The sequence below is a fragment of the Lolium perenne genome, chromosome 4 (genome assembly GCF_019359855.2).
Source record: "Lolium perenne isolate Kyuss_39 chromosome 4, Kyuss_2.0, whole genome shotgun sequence".
Lineage (NCBI taxonomy): Eukaryota > Viridiplantae > Streptophyta > Magnoliopsida > Poales > Poaceae > Lolium > Lolium perenne.
In genome coordinates, this window is record NC_067247.2 from 81034703 (window position 1) to 81052396 (window position 17694).

General features: G+C 40.6%; 1 protein-coding gene across 1 annotated transcript; it reads right to left on the bottom strand.

Moving 5' to 3' along the window:
• Positions 1 to 2085: 2085 nt before the first annotated feature.
• LOC127293110 (SWI/SNF complex subunit SWI3D) lies at positions 2086 to 8228 on the bottom strand. The gene is made up of 7 exons (XM_051322666.2): positions 7678 to 8228; positions 5895 to 6436; positions 4783 to 5583; positions 4533 to 4699; positions 3921 to 4462; positions 2597 to 2793; positions 2086 to 2496 (listed from the first exon to the last, which is right to left on the bottom strand). The coding sequence occupies exons 1-7, from the start codon at positions 8078 to 8080 to the stop codon at positions 2251 to 2253; spliced, it is 2898 nt and encodes a 965-aa protein (XP_051178626.1). The 5' UTR covers positions 8081 to 8228; the 3' UTR covers positions 2086 to 2250.
• Between the last annotated feature and the right edge of the window lie 9466 nt (positions 8229 to 17694).

The following is a 17694-nucleotide window of genomic DNA, read 5'->3' on the forward strand; positions in this document are numbered from 1 at the left end:
AAGAAGCACTAACAATACGGCTTCCCCGCGACTTACGAAATGACAAATTGGAGGGCTGGAATCATTAGGATTTTTGGCTATGTTGGACATGCACTCACTATGTTATGAGCTATCCAAGAATGATTTCCCAAGGATTTTCCTGCATTCTATTTTGTGGCTAAAATATCCAGTATTTTATTCCCTACAATATGTTCCTATAGAGCAGGTGTTTTTGATTTATTTGATTCGAAACCATATGATTTTTTTCATGTGGAGTGTTTTATATGCAGTTTCATTGGGATGATGCCATTGAGTCAAAGGACATGAAAATTTCATCTAGGAAACACCTAATCCTTAAGGGGAAATCTTAAGTTTTCCTTCGATGCAACTAAAGAACTTTTGTTATGCATTCGTGTGTTATCAAATATTGCATGATTCAACATGTCATGACCGCTGACTCCTACGTTATGCAATTCAATGAGTCCCTTCGCTTCGTATTATTTTACCTGTGGTGGTGCAAGCAGGCAAGCTTTTGTGCAAATTCGGTCACATATGATTCAAGTACCCATAACCCTAGGGCTCAGATTGATTCTTACAAAGTTATAGAAAAGATCATAATTAACAAAAAAAATCATATTGTTACAACTATACTATCCAGATAGCAGGATTATATTTCTTCTTTATTCGAACTTTCATTGTCAAGGGAAGCAAAATTCAGTAGATGTACGTTGTATGCTTTAAATAGCCCTGAAATTTTAATTGTATAGTTTGACTTGCTCGGGACATGCCATTTTTTCTATTAAAAATGGTTGTATCTCATAAAAACACTAGATCAGTTACTCTGTCTTCGGCGATGGATCTTGGTGGTAGTATGTTCAAGCGGGGATGGTGTGGCGGCGACAACATCCTTGTGGTGGAGTTGTGTCCTTGGGCGACAACATCCGTTGCGATGGCGCTTGCTCCAGTGCCGGAGCGGAGCTCGGGGGTTGTTCAGGAGTGCGTGCAGGCGACTGTTTGCTGATACCTTGAAGATGGTGAAACTTGTACTAGGTTCGCGGTTGGAGGTTGGCAGGCCTAGTTTTCTCCTCCAACGCCGTCGCGCGAGGGTGGGGATGCAAGATCTGGAGTTCGAGTGTGTCCACAAAGCTACAGTGGGTGTCTGCTACGGTGGTGCCGGAGGCGAGTGACACACTTTGGTTTTTTGCTAACGGGATTCTTTGCCTGGATTGTAATTTTCCTTTTTTGGCTGAGAGTCCTTTTTTGTAAAAGCTAGGGGTTTCCTATCTTTTCAGTTCAGGTCGATGTTTATGTGGCTTGTAACTTGAACTTTATTTAATGAACGAGACATGTATTACCTGCAAAAATAGAGTCATATATGCGAGGAGTTATAACCTTAAAAAGAAAAATGTACGGGGTGTTATGCATGAGCACTATAATAGAGCATTGTGGGCTTGTGAAATGTGAAGCTAGCACAAGAGTAATGAACTCCTATGACAAATTATTATTGATAAACTAAATAGCTACTACTCCATCTGTTCACTACTACAATATGTTTCAGTTTTCTTTAAAAAGTGTATGTATCTATATGCGTTTCAGTACGTGTGTTCACTCATTCAGTTCATATCTAAATGTCTAAAACATCTTATAATAGTTAACGAAGAGAGTAACATATTGGTAATTGGGCTTATGCCATATGCAATGAGATTTGAGTTGTCTCTGCAGCGTGCCACGTACGGATTTAGTGAAACGGAACAGGAAGAGACAATAAAACTGACAAAAAATATTACTCCCTAGTTCAGGGACGGAGGGAGTATATTGGTTGTATGCGGTGTTTCTTATGACTTAACTGCTCTCGGACGAAGTATTACCAAGCATGTTTCTTCCCTAAAAAGGCATGTTTACTTCTGGCAAAGCCTATGGAAGGAGCAGAAAACAAACATATCTTAACACCAACTTTGCTGGCAAGGAGACCAAGAAAATGCAACACCGTATGAAGTATTACCACTGCCCCTTTACAAGAGCAGCACTCGGCAAGCCCGCATACTCTTTAGGTAACTTCAGTCTACAGTCTCAATCATAAGCAGAATGAACGGAGAGAACATCACATTTAAAGAGAAAATGGCGACTTCTTTCATAGCAACCGTTATACAGATCACCATACTGTATGCTCCTACAAGAATGCTACAACAACAACAACATATAACTTTTGCCTGATTGGTTTAAGGCGTGCTTCTAAAAGAATCAGCGGTATACAAGGTCAAGCTCATGGACTCAGCTGCTGGGCCGGGGCATCGCGTTTGGTGGTCTTACTGCAGGGGCACCATATCCAGGTGGCAATCTGTTCCCAGCAACACCATGCTGGTTCGGCCTAGATGGCAAAGCACCCATGCGGGCAGCGATTATAGCGTTCCTCTCCATCAGAAGCTTCTTTCTGGTTTTTTCGGTGTATTCTCTTGTTCGGAGGGCCACTTGCTCCACATCGGCAAATAATGACATCTTCGCCTCCGTCTTCTGCAGCTGCATGAAAAATATATTCTTGCGGTTATTACCGGCGCCAAACACTGGAGGGATCATCATTTAAGCATCGACAATCTGTTGAGTAAAATTTTCTGCGTACCAGCTTTTCAACCACCAGTGCAGCTAGCCTTCGAATTTGATCTTCCTCCTGCTCAGCGAGGAGCTTAGCCTTCACAGCAGCAGCTGAAATAGCAGTCGCTGCTGCTCGTTTTAGCCGAGTTAGGGAATCATCAGGTTTGGCGGTCACTCCTGAGCCCTTCTCAGCATCGGCAGGGACGATTTCGGCACCATTAGGTTCTGCAAGATAAGAGATACCAGAGAAGTGGAAATCAGCTGATGAGAAACTGAACCACCATGAGGATTGACAGATGAATGACGCAAAATCTGCTTTCTAAATCCCAATCCCCTTAACGACTGTATTTTCTAATTTTCACGATTCTTACGTTTACTCCACAGTGGTCTGATATCACAAAGCCCTTCTCAGGCCTTTCTTGCAGGAGACAGTTGGTATATATATTTGGGAATACGGATGTACCAGAGAGTGATTATGTTTGGGAACTCAAAGATCAAGAAGGGAAGCAAAAGAATAGAAGTGACTGCACTAATCATCTAACTGAAGGGAAAGTAAACAAAATAACCACATGAACATATTTTTTAATAAAACAAATAAGTTGTTGACACACAATGGAATGGTTCAAGCAACTAAACTATTTAGAATTCCATTTCCCACTTCCACATCCATATTTTGGTAGGTGCTAATTGCTATGGAATGGATTGGTAATTAACAGCACAGGAAAAACAAACCACATATTTCCAAGGCTACAATACTACATTAGTAAGTCATATATCTGGATTTAGCAGGTCTTGCTAAGAAGCAGCAGCTCAATCTGACGACATGGTAACAATTTTATGATGGGCACATGGGGATGTGAAGAACCTTACCAAACATTATCAAAACAACTTAACTGCTTACGTGTACAACTCATGTAAGTAAATTTTGGATTAGTGAATATTGATGGGCATTAACTACAGAGAATGCTGATTGAAATTGCATGCTTATTATTGGCTGGTTGCCTTGGCGCAGTGGTAAGGCAGTTGCCTTGTGACCAGGAGGTCACGGGTTCAAGTCGTGGAAACAGCCTCTTGCAAAAATTGCAAGGAAAGGCTGCGTATAATGACCCAATGTGGTCCGACCCTTCCCCAGACCCCGCGCAAAGCAGGATCTTCACACACCGGGCTGCCCCGCTTTATAGAGATAATTTCAGACTTTCCGTATAAACTTACTCCCTTCACTAATGTAAGACCTTTTAGCTTTTTTCGTAAATGCATGTATCTAGACAGATTTTAGTGTGTAAGTTCACTCGTTTTGGTCCTCCACTTTAAAATATCTAAAAGGTCTTACAGGAGTAATATAAATGAAGTACCTTCCATTTTGCTATTCCCCAATGTTTGGCTTTTCTCGTCTTCTTGTACAATAGTTGGGGCACCAACTGCATCTTCGGTCTTATTAAGCTCGATCTTGCCATTTGCAGACGAATCATCATCTGGCTCCACTTCAGAACTTGGTTTGTCCTCTTCAGGATTAGATGCAACTGTAGTACTTCCTGCAACTGCCTCTTGAGAAGCTAACAAACCACATCCATTTGCATTATCTTGTGGAGCAACTGAATCTTTCGTACTTAATGAACCTCCTGTGTCATTGGATGCACTCTTATCCACCAGAGGAATTGGATCACCTGACTCCTTAACATTACTGGATTTAGGCTCCACAGAGGGAACTTCATCATCGCAAGACACATTCTTATTATCTGATTCTTTATGATCTTTTGGTGAACTGGATGGACTGTTTTGCTTTTCCACTGGCAGAGTATTTTCTTCCTTTTCATTAATATCCTTTTTCTCAGTACCAGTTGAATCTATAATCATATCTTCATCTTTTGCCTGATCACCATCTTTAATTTCATTACTGCAAATTTTGTTGACCCCATCAGCATAATCTTACAATAGCATATTACACAAGTAAAAGCATTGCTTACCTTACAGTGACAAAAAAGTCTTTCAGATCACTCGGTGGATCTTCAAGAATATAACAGTGTCTACTTGCCAACTGGAGTGCAGGAGGATCCTCCGATATGGCTTTTAGTGAACTACGGCAAGAAGTGGTAGCATTGTCATCTTCGACAAGACCAGCCAAAAATGCTGCCTGCACAAGACATTTGAAAGACCTAAGGGTAAAAAATACTGTATAGTGAGTAAAGATGTCCAAGGGTACAAGACAGTACTTACCAGTGCCATAACAGGATTCCCTGCATCAGCAAATGAACCTTCATCTCCTGGGAAGTGACCGACGGCCTCGAATGCAGATTTCAGGATATCAATAGCATCGTTTGATGCATTTTCACCAGAAGCATCGGTAGCAACGTTTGATGCATTTTCACCAGAAGTATCGGTAGCAACGTTTGATGCATTTTCACCAGAAGCATCGGTAGCAACATTTGACGCATTTTTGTCAGAAGTATCAGGATTAACAGGATCTTCCTTTGCTAGATCAGCGTCAGAAGATGGTTTTGGATCATCAGCGTTTGGAACTGCAACTGAATCTACACCAGCTGAATTATTGGTATCTTTATCTTCCACAGGAGTTCCTTCTTCTGTTTTTGCTTCTGCATTATTGCCTTCCGTTTTCTCTGAAGGCTTCTCATCCTCTGTATCTTTTCCTTCAATTTTCTCTTCAACTTCCATTTTATCAGGTACTTCAGGGGTGCCTTTTTCCGCCAAGGGTTGCTTGCTTTCATGGATATTTTGGTGAACATCTTCATCACCATGAAAGCTGTCCTCAATTTGCATTTGAAGAAAGTGTAACATGCACTGTGTTTTTGTTTTCGTAGCAACATGCTCGGCAATCTCAGCCCATTTTCCACCAAAAATTTCCAAAGCTTCTAAAAGAAGCAATGTCTCCTCATCAGTCCAACTAGTACCACGAGCACCAGAAACTTCTGCCGAATCCATAAGGATGAAATCAGTTTTGGACATGCCTGGATCGAATTTTTCTTCGTTGTAGCAGTTAGAACACAGGTCAAAATCTGCCTGTAGAAATAAAATAATAATATCAATACAACCATTCTTAAAATGAACCACAAGGTACAGTACATTGGGATGATGACTATAATCTGCATTTCATGAGAAGAATCAGTGTCTTTGAAGGCTAAATTTTGGCATAGTATTTCCTATACTCCCATGGTCAATTTTAAACAGTATATTTGTCTTATTAATACATGTTAGTATATTCTCGGGGGTTTTCCTAAAGCTTTCCCGTAAAAAAAGGTGACATAACATAATGGTGATATAGCAATATTTCAGCAGGGATGTGACACTAAAACAGAAAAAAAAATGCTAACCTGGGTCCGGCAATGGTAGCGCTTGCCTGAGCAATCAACTGAACAGGAGTTGCAGTGGTACTCAACAGAAGGCTCAGCTGCTGCAACCACATCTTCCACTAGTACAGGATCAGGAAGAAATGAAGGCAGAGGGGCTGGAATTTCCACCTCCCCTTTCTTTGGTAAAGGGATCATATATGACTGAATAGGTTCAAATTTAAACAGCTTCTCAATAACAGACGCTTTGTCCTCATTGGGAGAATCACTTTGGCTCTCCTCTGGCTTAGTCTCCTCTATGCCAGCGGGTAGAAAAGGGTGGAAATTGATAAGGCCCCAGTGATCCAAGAAATCAAACACTTCCTGTCGAGCATCGGCCTCCCCAATTGATATCTCAGCTAAATCTTTGGACTCCAGCTGCAGCTGAGGATTTGCATGAAATTTCATCACAATGGAATTTCTAATCCCCGAGTAAATCTCCGGTGTCCGCTTCTCAGATTTGCCATTAAAGAACGAAGACAATGTTTGCTTCTCGACTGGGTGGATGTCCTTCCACGAAAACCATCCTGTAGAAGTAAATGATTTATTATTGTGCAACTTCTAGTTTGGACCTTCATAGCATGCAGACGTGCCAGAATTATGCCCCGGCAGGCAACTTTCTTGTTAATTTTTTTCCCTCCGAATCTGGCATCACCGTCCGCTTCTAAAATTAGACGGGCCTGAGGGCGTCGCGCTGCGGGGCGATCTAGGGAGTGTTCGCCCGATATCTTTTGGGTTTAGTTTCAAAAGAAAAATCGTTTTGAACAACAAAAAAAGGAGAACATGCAAGGGTCACTCCTAACTATTAGGGTGGGAAACTTGAAAGGCAGCATGAAACAATAGAACATATTTTCTGCTAAATATTTCAGTTCTGAAGAAATGGTGCTGGCATGTTTTGACGTTTGAGTAGAAGAACTACACATTTTAGGAAAATAAGAGTATGCAAACATCAATAACATAAACTGGTAGCTACTTGCTATGTGCCTCAACAGACAAAGGCAATATACTAAAGATATGAATTGGTTATGGCAGTATTAGTCAGCGTTGTACATTGTTACTGGCATATTTCAATTACACAAGAGACAGCTGTTTGCTGTATTATCAAGATCTGCCACTGTGCTTTCTCTTATATGTTATTAAGATCTACCACAGTTGCTATATCTCTTATGTGGTAATGTAAGAAGGTTGTTCTATGTTTGAAATACTTACAAGAGCAAATATATCCCAAAAGATAACAAGCCATAAACCTGGCACAAGGACGAAAGAGAAATAATGGGTACTCACCTCATCATTTGCACACAGCAGGCAACAGCAAGAAAAGGGCAAATACACATTATTAACAGTTCACCACTACATATTAGAAGTAATAAAGGCAACAGAATGTAATAAATTCTTATCTCAACCAGTTAAATGAACGGAATGAGCATGCACTCAAATTGAGCTAAATCTACCGAGAAAAACTACAACTAACACATCATTGTTCAGAGTAGGCGTCCTAATTTAGGTTACTCGGGGAAGCAAGGTTAACCACTGGATTGCACTTGGCTGCTACTAGCAAGGTTACCCGGGGCAGCAAGTATGTGCTAAGGATTCATTCTGGTAAAGTATTTAAATAGCAGGGAAGCATTCAGAGTGAACCAGCAATTTTACCGAACACGCTTCTACTCAAACAGTCACGGTTTCAGCAATTCACCACCCGGAACGAGAAAATCGGGATTCACAAGCCCAGACGAGAGATCGAGCAACTGCGCGCGGGGAGAGGGCTCACCGGCAAAGGTGGGGACCACATGGACGCCGGCGTCGCGGGATCGAACGGCCTCGAAGACCTCGTCCACCAGCGGCGCTTCCTCGGCGGGGGTCTGCTCCCCGTCGAGCCGAACCGCGTCGCCCTCGGCCTTCCCCGATCCGCTGGCGGCCCCGGCCGCCGCGGGGGCCGCATCCGGCGGCGCGCCCGAGAGCTTGTGCGGCGAGTGGCGCGCGGCGCGGGTGAGCGGCCCGCTGTGCAGCAGGTGCTGGGGCACGTTGTAGGAGGCGTTGCGCTCCTTGGCGTGCCGCTTGGACGGCGTGAACGACGACCCCGCGGCCTTGCGCTTGCCGCCGCCGCCGCGGCGGCGGGGGGCCTCCGCCGGCGGCCCGTCGCCGTGCGGGGCGGCCGGGGCCTTGGGCTCCATGGGGGGGCCGCCGCGGAAGCTCGGCTTCTCTCACCACTCCGGCGGGGAGACCAGCTCCGAGATGCGGAGGCGAGTGAGCGCGCGGCGCCTGCCTGAGTGCTCTCCCTCCCTGTCGGCTCTTCCTTCCTTCCCCCTCTGCTCCTGTCTAAAACTTTGGGGATCCGTCGCTGGGTTCCCGTAGCGACATAGTGCCATGTCGATGACTGGTGGGGTCCGTGCTGCCGGACTGCCGGTGGCTAAACGCCGGAAAGCCCACCCAGTTTTGCATTTTTGCTGGGTTTCGTTGAAGAGCATTACAGATTTGGTGCATGGTCTCCTTTTTATTATGACATTAATACAAAAAAAAATCTTGATAAAACCTAAAACAGAAAAAGAATTGAACTAGAGTTTACATATTCTTTTTTTGAATATTTAGAGTTTACATCTTCAGTAGACTTAGCTAAAAGATGTGCCGCCTCGTTACCAATGCAAAGCCTCTCACCAAGTGCTGATGACAGCCGCCATAATTCCGACGGATAATCTGTCTATAAGAGAAGAATTCAGCTGAGAGACGATCCCATACACAATCCTCTTCCATGGTTAATATGTCGAGAAAAAGGTATATTTCAACCTATTGTTATTTCTCTTGGGACATAGCAAAAACTATTTCTAAGTTGAGATCAGAACCTTCTTACTTCCTCTCTCACAGTTGATTAGGCGTGCGCATACCTCTAGGTTATATGTTATAAAAATTATATCATTAGAAAGTTTAGATGTTCTAATGATATAATTTTTGCATTATATAATTTAAATTATATAGGTTAAATTGGCGATCTAGAGATACGGGGAAAACTAGTAAACTGAGATGGAGGGAGTATTATATTATTGATTTTTTCTAAGTACAGAGAGATACAAAATAATTATCCCACAACTACCGCTCAAACAAAATCATCTAGCAACTATTTGTTTTACGAAGTTAGGACTATATAACATTAGCATAAAACAGTTCTTACAGAGTATATATTGACAAGAATGTGTAATTATATCCACACAGAAAAATATCAAAATATGATAATATTTGCTAATAATCCCTTACATTTCATGCTAAGAAAACATATATAATTATGTGGTATGAATGTATTAACATTGATGTACTGATATATTGATGATGGCACATTTTTAGCTATGTTATAGCAAGTTAATGTTGATCATGGCACATCTTTAGCTCAATTGTAGCAAAGTTCATATAATCATTCATAAAGCATGAACTTAGAACTGGAAAAAAATCAATTACATGCGGCAACTTTTGAAGGAATGTAACATAGAGCCCAACCCAATTAATGCGCCTTCGTAGTTTTTTTTTGCAAGATATGTAAAACAAAAAATTAGGTTTGGTCCTATAATTTGCATCCGGCCTGTCGTGGTCCTATATTTTAACTTTCATGCCACATTTAAACCACAACCTAACGAGTAGTGGCAAATTCTATTGTCGGCCGATGGGGCCGGGCTGGTGGTGGCTAACGTCGATAAGCCCATCATGTTTCGCATTTTTGTTGGGTTTCTTTATAGAGCATTAGAAATTGGTGCACAATCTTGTTTACCCTTAGTTCTCCTTAGAGATTTTTTTATTAAGTAGGATAAGAATTCCTCACTTATAAGAAAAAACGAGGAAATACCCAGACAAGATACTCTCCTTGGTTAGTATGTTGAGAAAAAGTTATATTTCGGAAGTATTGTTATTTCTCATGCGATAGAGAATTTTTTTATAAATAATCATTAGAAATTGTCTTATCTCATGATTGATAGTTTATAAGTGTAAGGTGAGGAAGATATTATAGGAAAATTATTAAGTTTACCAAGTTAGGACAATAACACCGTCATAAACAATACTTACGAAGTATATATGGACAAGAATGTGTAATTTGATCCACATTAAAAAAAACTTAAGTATATGTTAATTCATTATAATATTTAAATACATTTCATGCAAAGGAACATCTCCAATTTTGTGGTACAAATTTATTAACATTGATGTACCGTTACATTGACAATAACACATCTTTAGCTTTATATGTCAAGTTAGTATTGTCATCTTTGTAAAGATTTAACATATGGCTAGAAAAAATGAAAATCATCAGGGGAGGCAATGTAAACATGGAATGGCCAGGTCCACAGAGTGAGCCCAATTGGTGTCTTCCTCGTTTTTTTTGGGAGAGACATTCTAAAGGATTTTTCATTTGAGTCAATAACCCAATTTAACTAGGGCATGTCTTGGCCCCTGATTGTAACTTTCATGTCAAAAATAAATAATTGGAAGTGAGATGTAGCTCTAAACTTTGCCAATGTTTTGTGTTGCTTAATTTGTTTCATTTTTATGATACGGTGTATGTCGTCATGGTGGAACGGCAGATGCCATGGGATGGCTTAAGTTGGGGCCGAATGTACACTTGAGGATCCGGGTGAGGGTAAGTGTAATATCCCAGGTATTGGGGTTACAAAAATAGAGGAAACAGATGTGTACATTGCATTCATGCATAGAAAATCTGGGGAATTTTCTCGCTTTAAAGTAAAACTGTCACAGTAACTGAAGTTTCACTTGACCTTGGTGGAATTGAAGTAGCTCATTAAGTCAAGCGCTATAAACCTCAATGTGACTTTGATAAAACCTTGTTTTGGGTAGAGATGATTTGAACTAAGGGGTTAGATCAAATGGAACTAATAATCAACACAACAACACTTTACTCAATGATCAACTACTTGATCTTATAACAGATCACAATATGGTAATCATTGCCATAACACAAGAACATCTGTTCAATTACAAACCAAGTAACAATAAAATGGAGAAACCATTCCTGACTTATCTTTTCCATATCTTAAACTAATCCATGATCCTACCATGAACTTCATGGTATTCATTCTACTTCATTCTTGGAAACAAGACAAGGAGATCCAACCAAGGAATATAATTATTCTCTATTCCAAATTATTATACATCAAACCTAGAGAGGTGAGAGTTCTATATTATTTATTAGAGAGGCAATAACAAACTTTGAGCTCAATCTTGGATATACATCCTTGTGTTTAAGTCATCATCTTTAAGAGGAACCCTAGGAACTTATGCAAGATATTTCCTAGAGAGAGAATCCATTTATGTTAACCATAGATATTGGTGACCACATCATTCTCTATGGAGCCTAACCTTAGGAAAGTATTAAAGTCCTTCCCCAAATGAGAGAGAGACCACTCATACCAATCTTAGCTTTACCTATTTAAGAATAAAGGACAACATTTGAACTAAAGTATTAGGTGGTAAACCATTTCCTCTTGGAGTAGTGAGATAACCTAATATAAAATGGAACAAGATTATATCCCTGAATTGATAAAGAAAGAATGAGACTAATTCAACCAACATAGCCAAGTGGAGTTTTAGACTAGATACCTATTGAGATATTGTGAGAACACCATAAACCCTAGAATAACTATTCCTAAATAAGAGAGCTCAAGCTTTGGTATGATACTCAAGATAGATGAGGTAACACTTGGAATTGAGGGAGAGAACTATTCTTATAACCAGATGATCATAATCATCATTGTTTGAGTAGAACCTTAGCAGAATATCTCAGGCATTCTCCTGGGATATAAACTAATGAGGCAACCATAGAAGTTCCATCCTAGAAAGTAAAAATAGAAGTGCTATACCTTAATTGATCAAGACAAAGCTTGATCATGGAAGTGATAAACCTATTTAATGAGAAATCCTTAGGAAGCCAAACCTTGATCATTATAAATTGAGTGATGATCATAAACCCTAAGAACTTGAGGTAGAGAGATTAAGAACAAGTTGATTATGCCTAATCCATGATCATGCTCTTGAGGTATGTGAGGATAAGTTAAACCCTAATAGGATAAGTAGATATCATTCACCACATGAAATCATAGGGAGGTAACTAGTAAGCAACCATAAGCTTATATCCTAACCTATAATTGAGAATCACTTGATCATAAGTAGAATCCTACCACATTTACATTCCACCTATTCTTCACTTGAGAACCACAAGAAAACCTTTAGAGTCAAACTCTATACTCTAAATGGTGAGAAACCATCCATCCATATGACCAAAGTTAACTATAAAAAGAACTATAACCACTCTAGTTACTTTAATGATTAATTGAGGATAATAATAGAAGTTAATTGGTAGAAGATAAAACCAATTCTCAAATCCTTAGTAATTAGAGAAGCACATAAGATATGAAGCAAGTAACCACATTACCATGGTTAGGGGAGATTAAACCCTAGCAAATGCAATATGATGTCATCTCAATTCTACAAACTAGAATTATGTCTCAACCTTAGTTTATGCATCACTATGGTGATCATAATGTGAACCTAGTCCATAATTGAGATTCAAACCAATTGCCATCAGGTAAATATCATTAGAACCCTAGTATGGCATATTAATAAAATCTTATGCTTCATTTAATGAACTTAAGTAAAACCCTTGTGATACATCTTAGAATAACATCCTATTTGATAATCAAACATTTCTCTTTATATTTAAAGCCAACTTTGAGGAGAGTGATATCTTGTAATAACCCAGAACATAGGAACAACAAAGGGTAGATTTAGAAATGGGATGTGCATTTCATCGCAAAACGGGGGAAATTTTCGCGCCTTATTGCAACTAAACCTAAGAGGGATCGAGGTTCTCTCTCATTTTGCAATTAGGGTTAGGCAATGTGAGTTAGGGAAATTTCGACATGATCTCTTTTGTATCTTATTGATTTGGGGAATGATTGCATTTGACAAGTGTTAATACATATAACAATAAGCATCACACAATATAAATATGAATTCACAATTTAAAAACAACTTATGAAATCAAATGACTTTGAAATTACACATTGAATATCAAATACAATATTTAATTCAGGATATAAATATTACATAAATCAAAAGCTCATAAACCAAAAACTTGAGCTTTATTGATCATCAACACAGAATACATAGTCCTTACAATATTCTTGATACAAGAATTGATGTACAATAATAAACAGAAATGAAAAAGGAAAATTACAAGATTTTCCTAAACTAAAACCTAGACTAAATGCTTGAAGGACATCTTCTGGTCATATTCAACTTCAAAACCTGCAAAACAAATCACAAGTGCTAGCCAGGATATTAAGTGTTAGAAATTCAGTTTGGACAGAGTGAAAAACATCACAGAAATTCAGTTTGGACAGTGAACACTGTCACTGCACACTTGTGCTTGTCCAAAACCTGGACAGCACAAGATAGGATCAGGCAGACCAAAACTGAGCAGCCACAGTGGGCTCAAGTTTCAGCATATGAGAGCTGAGTCACAAAGCAAGCCAAGCCTGTGTGTCATGGCCAGAGTAGAAGTAGGGATCATATAAAAGGAACACAAACCCTAGAACCATGACAGTCGACCAGATAGGATAATTCACCAGGTAAGGGTGAAGCTAGAGCAACACAAAGTTCATCCAGTTCTTGCTCAAGAACAGAACCAACACACACAACCACTCATCCACCAGAAATCATGGTGACCTAGAAGATCAACCAGGATCTGGAGGTGAAGGGCTGTGCACAAACCACAAGGCTGCAACAACAAAACATTTCATTCTAGGAGCTGGAACAAGGTATACCAAGTTCCTGGAGAGATCCAATGGATCTGATCCATAAAATATGCATAACACAGCCATGGGGTTGAGCAGATGCTCAACAGGGTGAATCATCACTTGGTTTTCACCAAGGATCACTGCTAGCCTAAAAAGCCACCAAAATAGAAACCATCCAGATACAGATCTTGTGCACAGAAGCAAGATCTGATGCACAGATAGCACCAGTAGAGGTATTGCCATGATTAGCAGCTAGTATAGACTACACAGAAAATCCTAGGCACATAACTGTCAACACCCGGATTTTTAAGTCCAAATGCCTATTATGCCATTCATCGCAATCCCAGGAATATTGTTTTTGCGAGACATAATAGATTGATATCACAACACATCATTCATTACATACCATAATCGTCTTACAAATAAAGGACCACATGATCCATTCTCATTACAACAGTAGAAGTTCTATTTATTCATTACATAACACATAGCGGAAGCGAAAGTAGCGTAGTAGTAGTCCATCTATTCCACGAAGCAGCTCGTTGACGTCAGGAGTGATCCTAGTTGTCGTAGACGTCCTGCTGTCCTTCTTCCAGGTTCTGGTACTCGTCTTCATAGTCTGGCCATTTGAATAGCCAGGGACACAGCCATGAGTACTTTAAAGTACTCGCAAACTAATACTAAGGTAAGTATTATCAACTATGGAAGGGGATGCTAAGCTCTAGTTTCATTTGCATAAAGCCAGTTTTATTTCATAAGCACTTTAGTAAACCAAGACTTTTCATTTGCCTAACTTAACTCAAGTGGGAACATTAGTGTCATTCCCACAACTCAGTTGTGATTCAAAGTCAAGGTCACCTTTCAAACTCAAGTCACAAGTCACCATTCATATTTTTGGAAAAGTTCTGATGACGGAACAGTATGGTCTTTCCAACTGTCCATGACCGCGGACGCGGCTATTCAAATAGGTTTAACTCTGCAGAGGGTGTACACTTGTGCCACAACAATTGCAATAGTTCGTCAGGGGTAACTGGCCCTGATTTATCGTACGCAGTACGCGAACTACCAATCCTAACCTTTCATTTACATACTCTAGTATAGGCACCTCTCCCCATGAGCTTGGCCTCCCAGTGAAGACACGCGGTCAGCCTGGGAACTGCACAGGGCTTGGGCCGGACATTCACCTCATTTCACGTCATTTCACATCATTCCTTTTGTAGAGGCAGCCTCCAGCATAACCCCGATGACGCTTGTTCAGAAGGAACCCATACTAAAATACATAAGTTTCCAGCTAAGCCTTACCCAGATTCGGGTATTGTGGGGGTACTTGTAAAATTGGAATGGTATCGCATCCGAACCCAACCATCAGTGTTTTTGTAAAATTCACCAAGTCATTCACCAGTCATATTCACCTTCAAAATCTCTCAAAAGAATGACTCATCATTCCAAGGTTTTCAAAGTCGTTTCAATTCACAAGTTCCCAACTAGAGTAGTCACTTTTAATATTGAGCACTAGCAACTAGTTATGAGGGGTGCTAAGTATCTTGGAGCTTGCTAAGCTAAGTGTGATGATCTTGTACTACTCTCTAAGTCAATCAAGTGAATCATAAATCAAAAAGTAACTTTGATAAATAAAATCAAGTAAAGCTTGTAAAGTAAAAATTTGGGATAGGATCATAAAGTAAAATGTAATGGTGCCTTGCTCTTGTAGAGCTTTGCACTTTGCAAGAATAGAAACTTGCAACCAAAATAGTTTGCATTAGTCTAGCTTGCATTGGTAATAGCTTGCCATAATATAGCTTGCCTTGATTGGTGATGTGATCAAAGTTTTCTTGCTCTTCCTCTTGGTAGAAGACCTCTTCTTCTTGATAGTCTCCGGTACTAGCGTCTATAAACGAATACGAGGATACAATCACCAAACAACACTTAAGTATTCTTAATTAGCCTTAATGGCTCACACAATTGATCTAGCATCATTACTTAACATTTATCCAACAATTATTCTAGGGTTTCCTTATTTAACATTAGGAAAATAATTTCCTCTCATTGAAAATTGAACTTAGGGTTTCTCTTTGGTTTGGAGAAATAATTTCCTTTCATTGAATTCTTCTTAAGATTTAATTTCTCTTATGAATAATATATGACCTAGGTTAACCAAAGTCAACCTCTTCATACTTATCATTTGAGAAAAATGATTTAAATGAGGTTCCATACCTCATGCAATTTAATACTAACATGGTAGTGATTTAATGCCACCAAATAACTCAATATGAGATTATATAGACCATGATCACTACCTCATGTTGAATTACTTGAGAACAAGATTTAAATGAGAGGAAAACCTCTCATATGATTTATCACATAGTTGTAACTAATTTAAAAACTACTATTGAGGTGAATCAATATTCTCAAATAACCAGGGATGATCCCATGTTGACCAAGGTCAACACTTCACACTTAGTATTTGAGAAAAGTGATTTAAATGAGATTCATCATCTCATGTGTTTTAAATAACCTTTGCAATTTAAATACTATTATGATTTAATTTCTACAAGTGAGCAAGTATGAGCCTAAGCATTTAAAGGTCAACACATTACTTCATATCACTTGTGAGAATGATTTAAATGAGGTGCTACACCTCATTGGTTTAAATTCCTAAAATTTGAAATGGTTTGAATGGGCTAGTATTGACTACATAGCCAATATTTTGATTCTAGCCCATGATCATGTACAGAACCCATATCATATTTTTACATAGTAAATTAGGGTTTGTTAAATGTGAATTATTGCAATTGGATTCACTTCAAAATTCACAATGGTTGATTTTTAAGATTTATTTGAATACTGAAAAGTATCTGTTTTGTTATTTTTGCTATTCAAAAACTACACAACATATGGGGTTGAATCCAGTGAGGTTAGCTAGATAATTTCATAAGATTTCTATAGCATTTTGAATCACCAGATTTGGATTTGTAGATTTAACACTATTCAATTTTGAACTTGGCAGCAGTATTGGATTTGAACTAAATGGATTGAACCATATTTGAAATATTGGGCCACGCGGGAAAACAGAATGGGCCGAAACGAATTTAAACGGCGCAGCGTGGCCCAACAAGCATTTGGTGCTAGTGGGCTGCCTGACGAGCTGGGGCCCAGGCGTCAGCGCGTTATAACGCCGAAGCGGTACAGGATGATGTGGTGCGTTGGATTTAAAGAAGATCGGACGGCTCTGGGTCGCCACCTTCCTCGACACGGCTCGCCGGAGAGCTAACCCTACCGGCGGCAGCGAGGTAGCGAGGGGAGGCTTACCGGCGTCCAGCGGGGTCGGCGAGGCGGGCGATCGGCGTTGGAGACGACGGCGGTTCGAATGGTGGTCGAGGGAGAGGCTGGGGTGGCGCCAATCGTCGGCGTCGTCGAGCTTCCGTCGCGGCAGACTTCGGTGAAATTGGGATGGGCTACTGCACAATGTGGACGGGCGAGCGTTTCAGGAGATCAAGGGAAGGGAGGGGAGCAAGTTTGTTGTGGAGAATGGGGGCTGAAATGGCCTCTATTTATAGGAACGCGAGGTGCTGCGGGTGCACGGCAAGGTCGAGCATGGCTATGGCGATTGGGACGGCGAAGGGGCAAGGCAAAGCACGCGTGGGGTTGGCGACATCATGGCGGTCCTAGTGAGCTTGACGGCATGGCGAAAGGTGGGCTGAGGCATGCTGGCGACGTAGGTGTACTCGCAGTACCGTGGCGGAAGGCGATGATCATGGCGATGGCGACGGTGCACGCGCGGTCAAAGGAGCTTGTCTAGGCGTGTACTGGTGTGGTGTGGAGTGTGCACGCGCCAGGAGAGAGGGAGAGGAGGACGAGGGCTACTGGGCACGGTGGCGTCCTGGCGCGTCCAGGGTGCTGCTGGTGCACGCTCTGGCGTGGCCAGTCGTGGTGACCACGAGTTATCCAGGGCTTTGTCGTGTTCTCTTTAACCTGGGACGATGTCTAGCGTGCTC